The sequence below is a fragment of the Dendrobates tinctorius genome, unplaced genomic scaffold (assembly GCF_039654945.1).
Source record: "Dendrobates tinctorius isolate UK_male_01 unplaced genomic scaffold, ASM3965494v1 ptg000001l, whole genome shotgun sequence".
Taxonomy (NCBI): Eukaryota; Metazoa; Chordata; class Amphibia; order Anura; family Dendrobatidae; genus Dendrobates; species Dendrobates tinctorius.
Window position 1 is genome coordinate 9318059 of NW_027361669.1, and position 14399 is coordinate 9332457.

At 41.3% G+C, this 14399-nt stretch overlaps 1 protein-coding gene across 2 annotated transcripts in view; it reads left to right on the top strand.

Annotated features, from left to right (window-relative positions):
* The window catches only part of HRH2 (histamine receptor H2), a 235458-nt gene extending 221500 nt beyond the window's left edge, over positions 1–13958 (top strand). Inside the window, exon 4 of one of the 2 annotated variants that reach the window (XR_012228401.1) lies at positions 13446–13565. Coding sequence is in view for 1 of the 2 variants with exons in the window: in XM_073565166.1 (XP_073421267.1) it covers positions 13446–13644 (199 nt within the window). In the remaining variant the exon portion in view is untranslated. Of the gene's footprint in view, positions 1–13445 lie in introns of both variants that reach the window. The other variant, XM_073565166.1, reaches the window with a different exon arrangement.
* The last annotated feature ends 441 nt before the right edge of the window (positions 13959–14399 follow it).

The following is a 14399-nucleotide window of genomic DNA, read 5'->3' on the forward strand; positions in this document are numbered from 1 at the left end:
GGAAAAGTAAGGTGTTGTGTAATAAAGCTAACTACAAAAGTGGTTAGGATGTAAAGATTGAGGCTGTGTGCACACGTCTGGAATTCCGGTGGATTTTATGCGTTTTTGCTGCGTTTTTTCACCACGAAAAATGCTGCAAAAATGCATAAAATAAGCAACCAATTGAATTCAATGGCATTCCGCACATGCTGTGCTAATTCTGCGTATTTTTCCACTGCAAAATCGCATCGTGGAAAAATACGCAGCAGGCTCATTCTTTGTGCGGAATCACGGGAATTCCGCAAACATAGGAATACATTGTTCCGCTTAATTTCCGCATGTGAATATAGCCACCATTCACAATGTAAGCGGAAAATGTGTTGATGGTACCCACGTTCTGGAGGAGAGGAGACTGTCCTTCAGGCTCTGGGTACATATCCCTGTAAAAAAAGAATTAAAATAAAAAATGGTGATATTCTCACCTTTCGGCGTCCCACGTAGCGTCCCCAGACCTCAGCGATGCTCCCGGCATCTTCCGGTCCCATTGATGCCTGCGACAATGACCTGAGATGACGTAGCAGTCTCGCGATGCCGTAGCGGTCTCGCGAGACCGCTGCGTCATCAAATGTCATTGTCGCAAGGCATCGTTGGGATTGTAAGATGCTGGGAGCATCGCAAGGAACGGGAGCGCTGTGTGGGACGCCGGAAGGTGAGAAAAACATGATTTTTAATTTTTTTTAATTTTTAACATTAGATCTTTTTACTACTGATGCCGCATAGGCAGCCTCAATAGTAAAAAGTTGGTTACACTTGTCAAACACTATGTTTGATATGTGTGACCAACCTGTCAATTAGTTTTCCAAGCAATGCTACAGATCGCCTGGAAAACGCTAGCATTCTGAAAGCTAATTACGCTTGCAAAATGCTAGTTTTTCGTGGGAAATACGCGGGAATTACGCATACAGAATTCTAGCGTATTTCCAGTGGCAGGGAGTTGCAGAATTCCCACAGAAATTTCTGCGGCAGTTCCGCAACGTGTGCACATAGCCTGATAGTTAGAAAATATATTTTAGATAATGGACTACCCCTTTAACATTTACAAAAGAAAAAGAAACCTCACACAGTATGTACTAGTAATAAAACAGCAATGACATATGCTTGTTTGTATTGAAATAAACAGAAACTCTCTCCAAAGACTAGTTTTGTTTTCTTGACAAGATAAGCACTGTAGGTAAAATAATAAACCAGCTAAAAGCAAAGGATGCAAGTTGTCCTGATAGGGAATTTCTAAGCAGCACAAAAATATAAAAGCAGATAATGTAAACTGTTCAAAGCCTCAAAGGCACACATTTAAAAATGTATGTGCTAGGATTCTCCCACTCCACCAGGATAGATTCTAAGTATTGCCTGGTCCTGTGGTTTCCTATTCTGGTTCAGCCGCTGAGACTGCTGCTCAGCACAGACGTTTGCCCCAACATCTTGCTTAGGGTCATGCCATATGCTTGGTTACTTCTGGCTCTCCAGTCAAATTTATGGTAACCGGTGTTATGCAGGGGCAGCCTTGCGCTCTGGAGTCTAAGTCCGAAAATCACGTTAATGAGCCGTGATGTGGCATCGTCTCATTGGTGGTCGGACGTTAACTGCTCTGGTGATGTGGCAGCTACGGATTGGCTCGGCCGACTGTGCATGAGTGTTTGGGGAGGAGCTTAGGGTTTAAAAGACTCCCAGCGGGGCACGTGGGTGTGCTAGTATCACTTTTGTGTGGTGCTGTGAGTAGAGTTGAGCGACTTTGGTCGGATCGGGTTTCATTAAACAAAATTTGTTTCAAATGAAAATGGTCTGACTAGGGCAAAAAAAGTCAGAGTTTCGTCTGCTGCTGCATGTGTTTGCATTAGTTCGCATGCGTCAGCGTACGCATGCGTTATTTTTCGGTGTGCGGTGGGGTCCGGCGAACGCATCATGTTGGATTTTTGGAAGCGGCAAAAATCCGTCAAATATGCGCATTCATGCGCATGTGGATGAGTGCGTCAAATAAACACATTACTGCCTATGGAAACGCATGCGTACGCATGTGTTCGAAATGCATGCGTTTTTCACATAACCATGTCCGGGAAATGAGACACACCCATTGGGTATGGCTTGTGTCAAGGAAATTCTCCGAACACATGTGCTGAAAAAAACGCAAACGCATGCAAAAAACACATGCAAATGCATCGTTTTTTTGCCATCATGCGTAAGCTGATGCGGATAAAAAACGCTGTGCAAACATGCGTTTGTATGCGTTTTGACATGCTTTGCGCATGCAGACGATATGCTGCGCACACAAATGCTAATGTGAACCCAGCCTAAAAAAAAAATAAAAATACACATATTTGGTATTGCTGAGTTCAGAATCGCTCGATCTACCAACATATAAAAAGAATTAAACCAATCGATAAATGGCATTACATGAAAAAAAAATCAAACCGCTTGAATTCGTTTTTTTTAATCTCTGCAGCATTGCGCTGAAATGAAATAACGGGTTATCAACAGATCATATTTACACCAAAATCGTATCAATAGAAACGTCAGCTCGGCACGCAAAACATAAGCCCTCACACAGTCCCAGATCATGGACAGTGGAGACATTACAGGTCTTGGTAAATGGCGACTTTTTTTTTTTCACCACTTAAATAAAAAAAAAAATCTATACATGTTTGGTATCTAATGACCTGGAAAATCATAATGGCAGGTCAGTTTTAGCATTAAGTGAACATCTTTTCTACATGGGCAAGTAACAAAAAACTGTTAGAAAAAAACTATTTTGCAGTTGCTTTTGAATTTTGCTTTCATTTAATTCATTGTGTAGTAAGAATGATCGGGCAGTATGTATTTTCAGGTCAGTGAAATTACAATAAGTCCAAACCTATTTTTTTTTTTAGTGGATTAAAATTTTTGTTAAAAATTTTTATTTGCGTCATTATTTTTTTCAGATATTTAACTATTATTTTTTTTAATTGAGGGAGCTGTATGAGAGCTTGTATTTTTACTTAGCAATTTCTTTATGTGTATCATTTTAGGGTATGTACACGTGCTTCTCACCAAATTAGAAAGTCATAAAAAAATTAATTTATTTCAGTTCTTCAATACAAAACGTGAAGGTCATATATTATATAGAGTCATTACAGACAGAGTGATCTATTTCACGGGTCTATTTCTGTTAATGTTGATGATTGTGGCTAACAGCCAATGAAAACCCAAAAGTCATTATCTCAGTATATTAGAATAATTAACAAAAAACACCTGCAAAGGCTTCCTAAGTATTTAAAAAGTTCCTTAGTCTTTTACAGTAGACTCCACAATAATGGGGGAGACTGCTGACTTGATAGATGTCCAGAAGGTAGTCATTGACACACTCCACAAGGAGGGTAAGCCACAAAAGGTCATTGCTAAAGAAGTTGGCTGTTCACAGAGTGCTGTATCCAAGCATATTAGTCCACCTAAGCGACTTGAACCTGCAACTGTTTTATTGCTTTTTTATATACTGCAAAATTTCAGAATTGCTGTTCAATATACAGTTCAAATATTGATCTCTTATCTCTAAAGATCTGGCTATTATGGTATTCTCAACCAAGAAGGGTAATCCATAAAGATCCAGTTCATCTTCTTGATAATAAAAAAACTTTTACTGGCTATTATGGAATACTCCTACCAAGAAGGGGAATCCATAATGATCCAGTTCATCTTCTTGATAATAAAAAAACTTTTACTTTATTCAAATCCTCTTAAAAACTTTGTTGAAGATCAAAACAGAAAGGGACAGATTGTCCCACATGAGAATAAAACGTTAAGCGTTTCGACTCATGTGTGGGTCTTAATCATAATGAATAAAAAAACAAAACTCCTGACTTGATATCCTGCTCAGGAGAGGAAGTGACATTTGTGAAACAGCTGATGGATAATCAATGTTAAAACACATACCAATCAATATTGAACACCTTACACACAAAAAAACACATACTGTATGTAGATCAAAAACTATGGAGCAACATCCCAAAGATTATTTCTGCAGAAAAAAAAAGACAGATTTTTTTTATTCCTGAAAATATTTTCCATGTTCTATCTAAGACGCATAAATCCATTTTTCCGCCTCCATTGCGTCCCATCGTTTCAGGGATTAATTCCCTGTTGGAACATCTTGGTGAATGGGTGGATGAGAAGTTAAAACCTATATCCTACCTTTCACCAAGTTATACAAGGGACAGTAAACATGTTTTGAATTTTGTTAAAGACTAGGATTGGTCTTCTGAGTATTCATGGTTAACTTGCAATATTGCTTCACTATATTCCTCGATTCCACATAGTTTAGCACTTCTTGCTATCATGGATCTTGCTATCTCAACTCTCTGGGTGGATCTTTGAGCCAGTTTTTTATCCAATTAAAAACCATATTTTCTAAGCCTACAAACTTTAATTCACCCATTATGCATGTGAGTATTTGAAGTTGTGGGTTATAATAATTACCTTGGCGGGTTACCCATGCCCATGCAACTATTTTTTATTCCCTACATCCATAGTATTACAGCAATTTTAGGTAGATGGTCCCAGTGCAATGTCCCCCAGTCCACAAAATCCCAACCTGATGCCAGTAGTTGCACTGCCCCTGTACCAGGCAATACCCACTTTATCCCAACTTTTGGCTGTCCCACAACTTTTGTATCTCCTGCCAGTATAGTCTGTAGTCACAGTCCAAATGAATGATTCCACGACCGTATCACATGTAGCTAGCTCCAATCGGCAACAACAGTCTTTAGGATAGTTGCTCAAAATCTCACTACAGAAGCATGTGTGTCCAGCTCCAGCCGGCAACCAATCTCCTATCTTCATAGGCCATCTATACATGAGCATCAGGACCTCAGCAACAGATCCTCACCCCTCAATGTCACTGCACTCAACAGACATGTGGCTTATTGTTCTCCTTCTCTTAGATTAGCACTCCTGGCTGGTGAGAAGAGTTCACACATTCACCCTTAAGCATTTGCTGAAAAATGTTTCAGAAGCCCAGTCTCCAGCCTGTCAGCAGATTTGTGTGTTATGGATGCCTCCTGCAGAGAGAAAAAAAGGTGCTCATACCCCCAGTAGATGCAGGACAGAGATGCTAATGTAGGCCTTATGCATACATGAGATCCAGCCCACATGTCTTCTTCTGTCACTATATGGAAACATTGATTCCTGAGGCTGAACACTTTCCAGGAGAAAGTTGTGCATCTTAAACTAAGGAGCAAGCAAATCTCTAATAAACATAACAATAAGATCAACATTCCAGTGATCCATGAGAGAAAATGTCAGTGGCCAGCTTCTCAAAATGCATTTAGGTGGGACAGTGTTAAATAGCATTGTAAAGTGGAAAAACACTGTCACACTGCAACACCGCAGGTAAATGCAAACTCTACTAGATGGCTGTAGAGTGGAGAGAGGGCTGCAATCCTGCTTAGAGCATACCAGCAGAACTGCTTCGAGGCTACCACCAGGTGGCAGCAGAATAGTTAGATAAGCCGGGTCGATAACAGAGAGTAGCGTAGTACCAAGGGGAATCCCAAACACAGAGTCAGAGGAGCGCCAAAAGGTCAGTACCAGTCCATAGCAAAAGTACCAGAAGGAAGAGACAGAATCAGGTCAAAGCCAAAGCAGAGTCGAGTACGAGGGAATCCAAACACACAGGGACAAACAGAGTTGGAGTGGGTAAGAGAGGAATGAACGACACAGGTTAAGACAGCTAAACGAAGCAGGACAAATCAGGGTTTCACCAGAGCCAGCTACATACGCCGTAAGCAGGAAATATAACTGGCACTGCCTGCAGGATGCAGCGCAGAGAAATAGCAGACCCAACACTGGAATGAGGCAGAGAAAGTTAACCCCTTACATGACCTGACCGGGAAAGGAGAGACAGGACCCAACTCCGGTCTGCATCATGACAAACACTATTTTAGCAGTTACATCTCTGTTCAGGTAGCTATTCACCATTTCTTCATACAACCTAATCAGGTTAGTCTGACAGCTTCCGTCCTTGGTAAAGCCATGCTGGCTATGACTTATAATGTTTTTTCTACTATACTTTACATAAAGTAAAGTATAATACTTTACACACAAGCCCCTTTATATTTTCTCACAATAATTGTTAAGCGTATTTGTCTGTAATTAACTTGGAAATACCTGGAGCCCTTTTTGAAATTGAGCAGCACTTGCCCATTGTGTTTTCAAAAGTGGATAGGGACCAGTATGGGCATTCTGACCTGTCTGTGGCTATATAGCTCAGTGTTCAGCAAGCCAGCATGCTTTGTGTGCTCTGACAATGCCATTATTTCCAGTCTTAATTTTTTTTTTTTTTAGAAATCTGTGCTTCAGTAGATTTTCTGTGTAAGGCCGGGATCACACACAGCGAGATACGGCCGAGTCTCGCAGGTTAAAACCAAGCTCTGGCGCTGGCACTCCGGCGCGGAGCGTGCAGCCGCACAGCAATACATGGAGCTGCACGCTGCGCTCCGGAGTGCCGGTGCCAGAGCTTGGTTTTAACCTGCGAGACTCGGCCGTATCTCGCTGTAGTGTGACACCGGCCTAAAAGGAAAGAACAGGACTAGTGTTCACTCTAAATTAGTGGGTCTAGGTGCCAAACACTGTGTCTCTGGATCATCTGCAGCCCTTTTTTGGATCACTAGGTAAATTCCACAAGCCTTTACAGTTTGAATGTGGTCAAAGTTTCTCAAATTTTCCACTTGCCCATTTTCTGGCATCCAACAAATCATCACTAAGGAGTGACTGTTTCTCATACATCACACTTTTTGATAGATGTTATTATAGCATAATCAACCTCATTCCCTTTAATTGTCATTGCTTTTAATGTTATGGCTGATTTATTACACCTTAATTTGATAAAGTGTTCTACAGTCACTGATAGACTCAAAGTCACTTTTGCTGTAACTGATAAGAAGTATGTGGCTCTGCTCCAGGGTCAGAGTCACCCAGGCAGGTGCCATGCCTCTTAGGCATACTTAGCTAGCTTTTTTTAACGTTGTCCTTTGTATACTCTGAAAATGTATTTTTGTAATAGAGGTGACTTTAAATACCTTTGTTCCAATATACTGAAGAGGCAAATCTCACAATCTATATTTTTAAAGAATGCATTTGAAGTTTGTGCTTTAGTGCAATAATTAATTTCAGTCAGTTTATTGAATAAAAAAAAATGTTGGCAAAGAATAATCAGTCAGATAAATCTACAGTACATTAATCCCTTTAATTGCTAATGGCAGCACTCTGACAAGAGTCTGTCTATAAAAATAAAAGTGTTTTTGTCTCGTCTCACTCTTACCCCATTGATCACATTTAAAGAATAACTAGATTTGTGCCTATATATAGATATGACAGTGTTCCCACATTTACCCTGCTGGGACTGGGAACAAAGTATATTACATATTTTATGATTGGTTCTACCGAAGGCAACAAACATTACATATACATATATTATCTAAAATCTTTAACATATCTGTAATTGAATTTTCCTTCATTAGTATATCTACTTAATTTATATTTCTTTTGCAATTAAATTGCTGTTATATGCTGCCAAGATTTTCTGGATCCACCAAACAACTTAATACAAACTGACAGCTTTAGGCAATTTACAGCTCCCCCATTTCTCAAAGTCACATCAACAGTGGGAGAAAATGAATGTTAATACTTCTATGCTGTGTATATGTATATATGTATGTATATATGAATATGTATCGTGGTAGACTGGCTCACTCGGCTGCACACAGAGGTAGACACGGGTGCTCTGCAGCTTTAAGAACTTTCTTTGGTTTATTGTAGGCAGCATAAACAAAGATGTAGTAAAGTAAATACAGCCCTCTGGGCAAAACAGGAAAGCAAAACAAAATTGTGTCAGAAAAAACACTGATCTTCTGAGTTCGGGGCTCACGGCTGGTAGAACACATAAAGTTCACATTTACAAGTCCAAGCAACACTTTCCTGAAGTGCTTCCTCTCTAGGACCACAATGAACCCTGAAAGCCTTGAATGCCAGGCCATTTAAGACCCAAACCATGTGACTGATTACATCATTGTGACATCACCAAAGGTCCTGTTAGCACAAAGCAGTGCTTGGCTCTCTAGGTGGACGTTCTCCCACCCGTACTATGAATGTCCACTTAGAAAACAGCCCATAATGCAACTTTAATTTTACCCTCACAACACGCAGTGTGCTGGAGGAAACTACTCTGGTTTCACATAGCTGATGCCATCATGCACAGTGACACATAGTCTGCCCTCCATTACTCTACCAGTGACTTTGTCACATATCCTCCCCCTTTGCCCAAAGCAAGGGGTTTTGGCACCTTCACTTGCTAAGTAGGGGACTCTGAACTGGGCATCTGCATTCCCATGCAACCTCCCTGGCCTGTGCTCAACATGGAAAGTCCTGGAGCACCAGAAACCACCTTGTTACCTGGGCATTCTTCCCCTTCTTTTCCTTTATCCATCTCAGGGGTGCATGATCTGATATTAGCCTGAACTTTCTGCCAAATAGGTAATATCTCAGGGTACCGGTTGCCCACTTGAAGCAAGCACTCTTACTCCATGATGGCATAGTTCTTCTTACAGGAAGAGAATTTCCTACTTAGGTATAGGACTGGGTGTTCGTCCCCATCTATTTCCTGGGACAGCACAGCTCCTAAATCAACTTTGGAGGTATCCATCTGGAGAACAAACTCTTTAGTAAAGTCTGGTGCAACCAAGACTGACTGTCTGCATAGGACAAACTTCAACTCTTGGAATGCCATCTCAGATTCAGAGGACCATTTGACCATCGTCAACTTTGTGCTCTTGAAAAGATCAGTCAGGGGGCAGCTATCATGGTGAAGTATGGGATAAATCACCGATAATATCCCACAATTCCCAAAAATTCTCTAGCCTGCTTTTTGGAGACCAGCTGTGGCCACTTTTGGATTGCCTCCACTTTGTCTATTTGTGGCTTTATCTAGCCCCTTGCAACAATGTAGCCCAAGTACTTTGCCTCTTCATTCCAAAGGGTGCACTTTTTTGGGTTTATGGTAAACCCCACCTTCCTCAGTGCATTGAGTACCGCCTGGACCTTCTGCAGGTGACTTCCCCAATCCGGGCTGAAAATCAGGATGTTGTCCAAGTAAGCGGTGGAGTACTTCTAGTGAAGGACTAGTATCTGGTCCATAGCCTTCTGGAAGGTAGCTGGGGCTCCTTGAAGTCCAAACGGCATCCGGGTATATTGAAAGCACCAGTCAGGTGTAGGGAAGGCAGTCTTCTCCTTGGCACTTGGAGAAATGAGAATTTGCCAGTACCCGTTCGTTAGGTCCAGGGTGGTGATGTGCCTAGCTGACCCTAGCCTCTCAACAAGCTCATTGACCCTGGGCATTGGATACGCGTTGAACTTGGACACCTTATTGAGCTTTCTGTAATTGTTACAGAAGCCCCACTCCCCATCTGGCTTCAGCACCAGGACATTAGGGCTGGACAAGCCACTCTTTGACCCAGACCATGTGACTTTTCACATGATTGTGACATCACCAAAGGTCCTGTTAGCACTCAGCAGTGCTTGACTCTGTAGGTGGAGATATGGAGGACATTCTCCCACCCGTACTATGAATGTTCACATAAAAACTAGCCCATATTGCAACTTAAATTTTACCCTCGCAACACATAGTGTGCTGGATAAAACTACTCTGGTTTCACATGATGCACATTGACACATATCTCCCCTCCATTACTCCACCAGTGACTTTATCACAGTAGATCTAAAAAAAAAATTTGACAAAATTTGAATTCTCAGAATTGCATGGATTTTCCCAGGAAATTTAATTTGCAGAGAAATCATTCTCCACATATTGAATGTCCCTCTTGTTGTGCTCTGGAGCCTCTCCAGAGCCCAGAACATAATAAATATAAGCTGTAAAAAAATTAAAAAACTTAGTCACCTAATTGCTCACCTGCCAAGTTCATATGTTGCTTACTGCAAGCAGTATGGTCATCAAAGGCTCCTCTTCTTTCCCCCATTGAAACCTGCATATCCTGGCCTGTTCACTGTAGTACAGATCTTCCTGCAGTTACCAGGTGTAGGAAGATATTGCGTGTTGAATGTCATGAACTTATAGATGTACAATGCACAGTGAGCTGTGAGACCTGGTTGAATCCAGAAGTCTAGGATGGAGCTACAACATTAAAAAAGAAAGGCCCTGAGGACTGGACAAAGGGCAGCGTTGCCCAGAGATTGGTCCTGTTCACTACAGTGCTGCATCTCGCTATCTGTTGACGCCAAGCCTGGACTTCCATCCATGACCAAACCACATAGATTACTGCATCTAGTATGGCTGTAGTGAAAATCACTGCACACTCGAATTTCATAATGTAGATGAAGGTTTATTTGTAGACGCACGAATAGTCACATGTGCAGGGATTAATGAGACAGTAAATGTAAAACTTTTCAACCCTTCCTGGGTTTTGTTCACAGTGTCGCTAAGGAAAAAGCAAAACACAACATGGGTATCACATATACAGTGGGAATATATGTACAATCTTAATAAGTAAAAATATGTACAATATATTCAATAGTGTTTAGATGCCCGGTGTGAGTGCAGGATATATTAAGGAGATGCATTAAAATATAGTATAGGGCATTTGTGGTTGTTATCTGTCAGCTAATATGAGGTGCTACATAGGAGCATAGGGGTTAGGGAGAGCTTAAGATAAGGAAGGTTATAGCAATGTATACAGACACCATAGAGTCAAAGTGACCAGGAGCAATGCAGATGGGTATGGCGAGGTGGGAGGAGACCCAAAAGCAATTATGAGTGGCGGTATTGTAAATTAAGAAATTGGAGATGGCAAGTGGATAAAGACCTAAAATAAACATTAACTTAGAGCGGGGTAGAATGGAGGCACACTTGCACCTAGGACTGGTACGTCTGTCTGATGTGGTATAGTCTGTGCAGATCTTATAGTGTCGCCGGTCTATGCACCGGACAAAATGAAAGTAACTGTAGGGGCGTGGACCAGCTCTCTGCTGTTAGGAAGATAGGATCTCTGTAACTTGAATGGTAGCGGGGCCACCCAGCTATTGGTTTCATACTTGTGAAATCCTTGATCCATTATCTCTAGAAAGGTCTCATCTTCAATGGAATGGACTAATTTATAATCCTGTTTAGTCTTTTGCAAGATAGCACACGTTAGGTGATCTTTGTCCCAATCACACAAGTAATCCATGGCGTATCTATCTTCCCAGGCTTTTGAGTGTGCTAAGTTGGCGAACTTCTCCTTTACAATGAATTTGTTGGAACAGGGTAGAAGAAAGGATGGGTAAACCTTATGTTGCTGTTTGTGATCTGAGCACTGGTTGACCCATTTCTCTTTCACACTGCAAGGTAGCTTCAGCATTATGGGTTTGATACCCCTGGCTGTGTCTAAGGATGTATGGTCTAGCAGGTCTCCTTCAGTCTTGGCGACTTGTAGTTCTACCAAGAGGTTGCTCAATTCTCTTGACTTGTGTACGCTTTTGTTAGAAATTTTAGGAAAGTTCTCTAACCTTTTAAAGAGGGACTCTTCTTGTTATGGGCTGGCGGAACACACCAAATAATAATAAGATGGTAATAAGGTGCGTTCGCAGCCCGTGGTCCACCATGCAGAAATGTTAACTGCTGCTTGGTAGTGGTGGACACAAAATGGCGGTATCGCACTGAGCACACGTGGTTTAAACGCCACCCAGTGTGTAGTAGCATCGGGCTCTGTTGCTTCACAGAGCCACGGAACTGCAGAACACAGATGCCGCACTTGGTTGACTGTCACAGGGCACAGCTGAGTTAGCGCTAGTGTATGGTCACAAGACTCTGCCCAAAGAACGCGGGGTTAGAGCCTCTCTAGACCCACTAAGTGCACGGCATCGCACCTGCGAACACCACTAATAGTCGCTGGCTACAGTTGAGTGCATACCAAGTGCACAGTGGCATACAGGCAAAGCCACTACTTGGCGCTGAAGCTAGTCCCTGACTCTGCCTCCTACCTGCATTAACAGCCTAGGCACTAACTGACAAGGCTGAACAACACGTGTACAAGGGTAGGGGTTTCATGAGTCATTCTGCAGTACGGCTCCTGTGTTTTCATGCATAGTTGAGCTGCTTGGCTTTGTTTCAAATGTCAAAGTTAGGACTTTTTGGCCATCATTTTTTGAAGACCACTTCTGGTCAGACTTCTCTGTAGCTGGGTCTCACTGTTTGCTGCTAATTTTGAAAGGAAGTAAGCATGATGTATCTATTATTTATCTCTGAATACCAAAAAAACATGAATGTGTTACCAGCACCACAATCAGTATATTAATATGGCACCAGAACCACCATCAGTAAATGAATACATCACCAGAACCATCAGTACATGATTACATTAGCAGAGCCAGCATAAGTATTTGAATACAAGAAATAAATGTTAAACAGCTATCCACTGTAATGTCAAGTCAGTCCCATATATAATTGGATCATATGAACCTACAAGTCCCAGTATGTCCTTAACAATGGTAAAGAGATGCTGCAAGTTGTTGTTACCACAGTACTGATGAAATGTAATCACTATCACAAATAAACATTTACATCCAGGTACCTTATAGATGACATATTCTATGAAAGGAGTTGTCTCTTTCTTTTCGTCTTATCTAGATGTCATGCTGGAGAGCTGGCGAGAGAGCACATTGTTACTGTGCGCTGATAATTTAAAACCATGATCAGGGATGAGCCTAGTCCCTGAAATGGAGGTCACTAATAACAGTATGCTGAAAGATGTGTTTTGGTGTATTATAGATGATATGATACTGCGTCAATGGCACATGTAGGTTATGACAAAATGTTTGAATTTATAAATGTTGCATTACCAAATACCATACTGCTTGGCGAAACTGTGTATGTAAGATGTATCCATAGTGCTAGTCTAGGTTCACATTGCGTTAGGGGCATCCGTTTAATGGATCCATTAAACGGATGCACTAAGGCTGATGTCAATTTTTACATCTTTTGTGCCCTAGCGCTAATATATGCGCTAACGCTTGGTAGCAGTTCATTACCATGCGCTACCATGCTTTAGCCCATACAGGTCTATGCACAGCGAACGCGTTCGTTCGCCATGCGCTAGACCTGATGCACCCCCGAACGCTGTAGACCGCGTTCGAGGGTGCATCATGAAGTAAAGCATCAATGCTAATGCATGCCGATTTTGGCATGCTTTAGGATGTGCTACTGTCTTGTGGGCAATCCGTTACATAACATTAGCGCCGCTATGTAACATGCCTTCAGCGCATTGCCCCTAACGCAATGTGAACCCAGCCTTATGATCAGATTTTTAACTGATATTTACTCCTTTAATTTTATTGGTGAATAAATGTAAGTTAGTATAGTTCTGCATTTATTTTGCCTTTTTTTTCTTAAACAGGACTCATCCTAGATGGTGTAGCATGTGTTTGGATTACATGACCTGCAGAGCAAGACTGTGGCTTCTTAAATACCTCCCAAAACAGAGCATATGGACTTCATTGTTAAAGGAATCTGTGTCTGAAGCTCCAAGTGAAGTGCATGCTCTGCAACCATTCTCATCACTGCCATCACAGCTTCAGGACACAGAACAAAAGTAAAAAATCTGTGATGTTTTTACTGGTTCAGGACAACGAGACCCTACTGGCCTAAATCTAGGTCACAAATTCTTGGAGAATAAGCAATTTTAAATAAAATCTGAAGGCTGTATATATCACCAAAATGCAGATTCATTGAGTAAATAACTAACAATAAAGATGATGGAAAAATAACAAAACTTTTATGTCTATATTAACTGCCTGTAAAATTGATTAGGTGATTTGTACTGTAAAATACTTTTCAACACTGTGAATGTATCTCTTCACCCATCATCTCTATGGTAATACCTGGAATTGAGAGTCCTCAGTGGTTGATACCTTTTAAAGGCTAACTGAAAAGATGGTAACACATTGCAAGATTTCGAAACTACTCAGGTCTCTTCATCAGGCATAGACTAATACAAAATCTGAAGAGTCACATATTTATGCACAATACAGCACAGAAAATATGCAATAGATGAGACAAGTGACGTGAAGCAGAACTATCATTATGGGAGAGGGCGAAACATAAATATTGCTCCAGTTCATAGATAAGGAGTCCGGATGTTTTATTGTCCTCTGATTGGGGTCTCCTAATGTGTTGTGATGCCCCCACACGGTCTTAGGAGCAAATTCCTTAATTGATGTAAAAAGACATAAATCCATGCAACACATTCATTCCAGCATTGAGAGTGTCAAAGGTCATCATAAATTTATACTCACAGACTCTTCTCTCTCTCTGAGATGTGAAGTTACCTTTCAATACCAGTAATTTCATA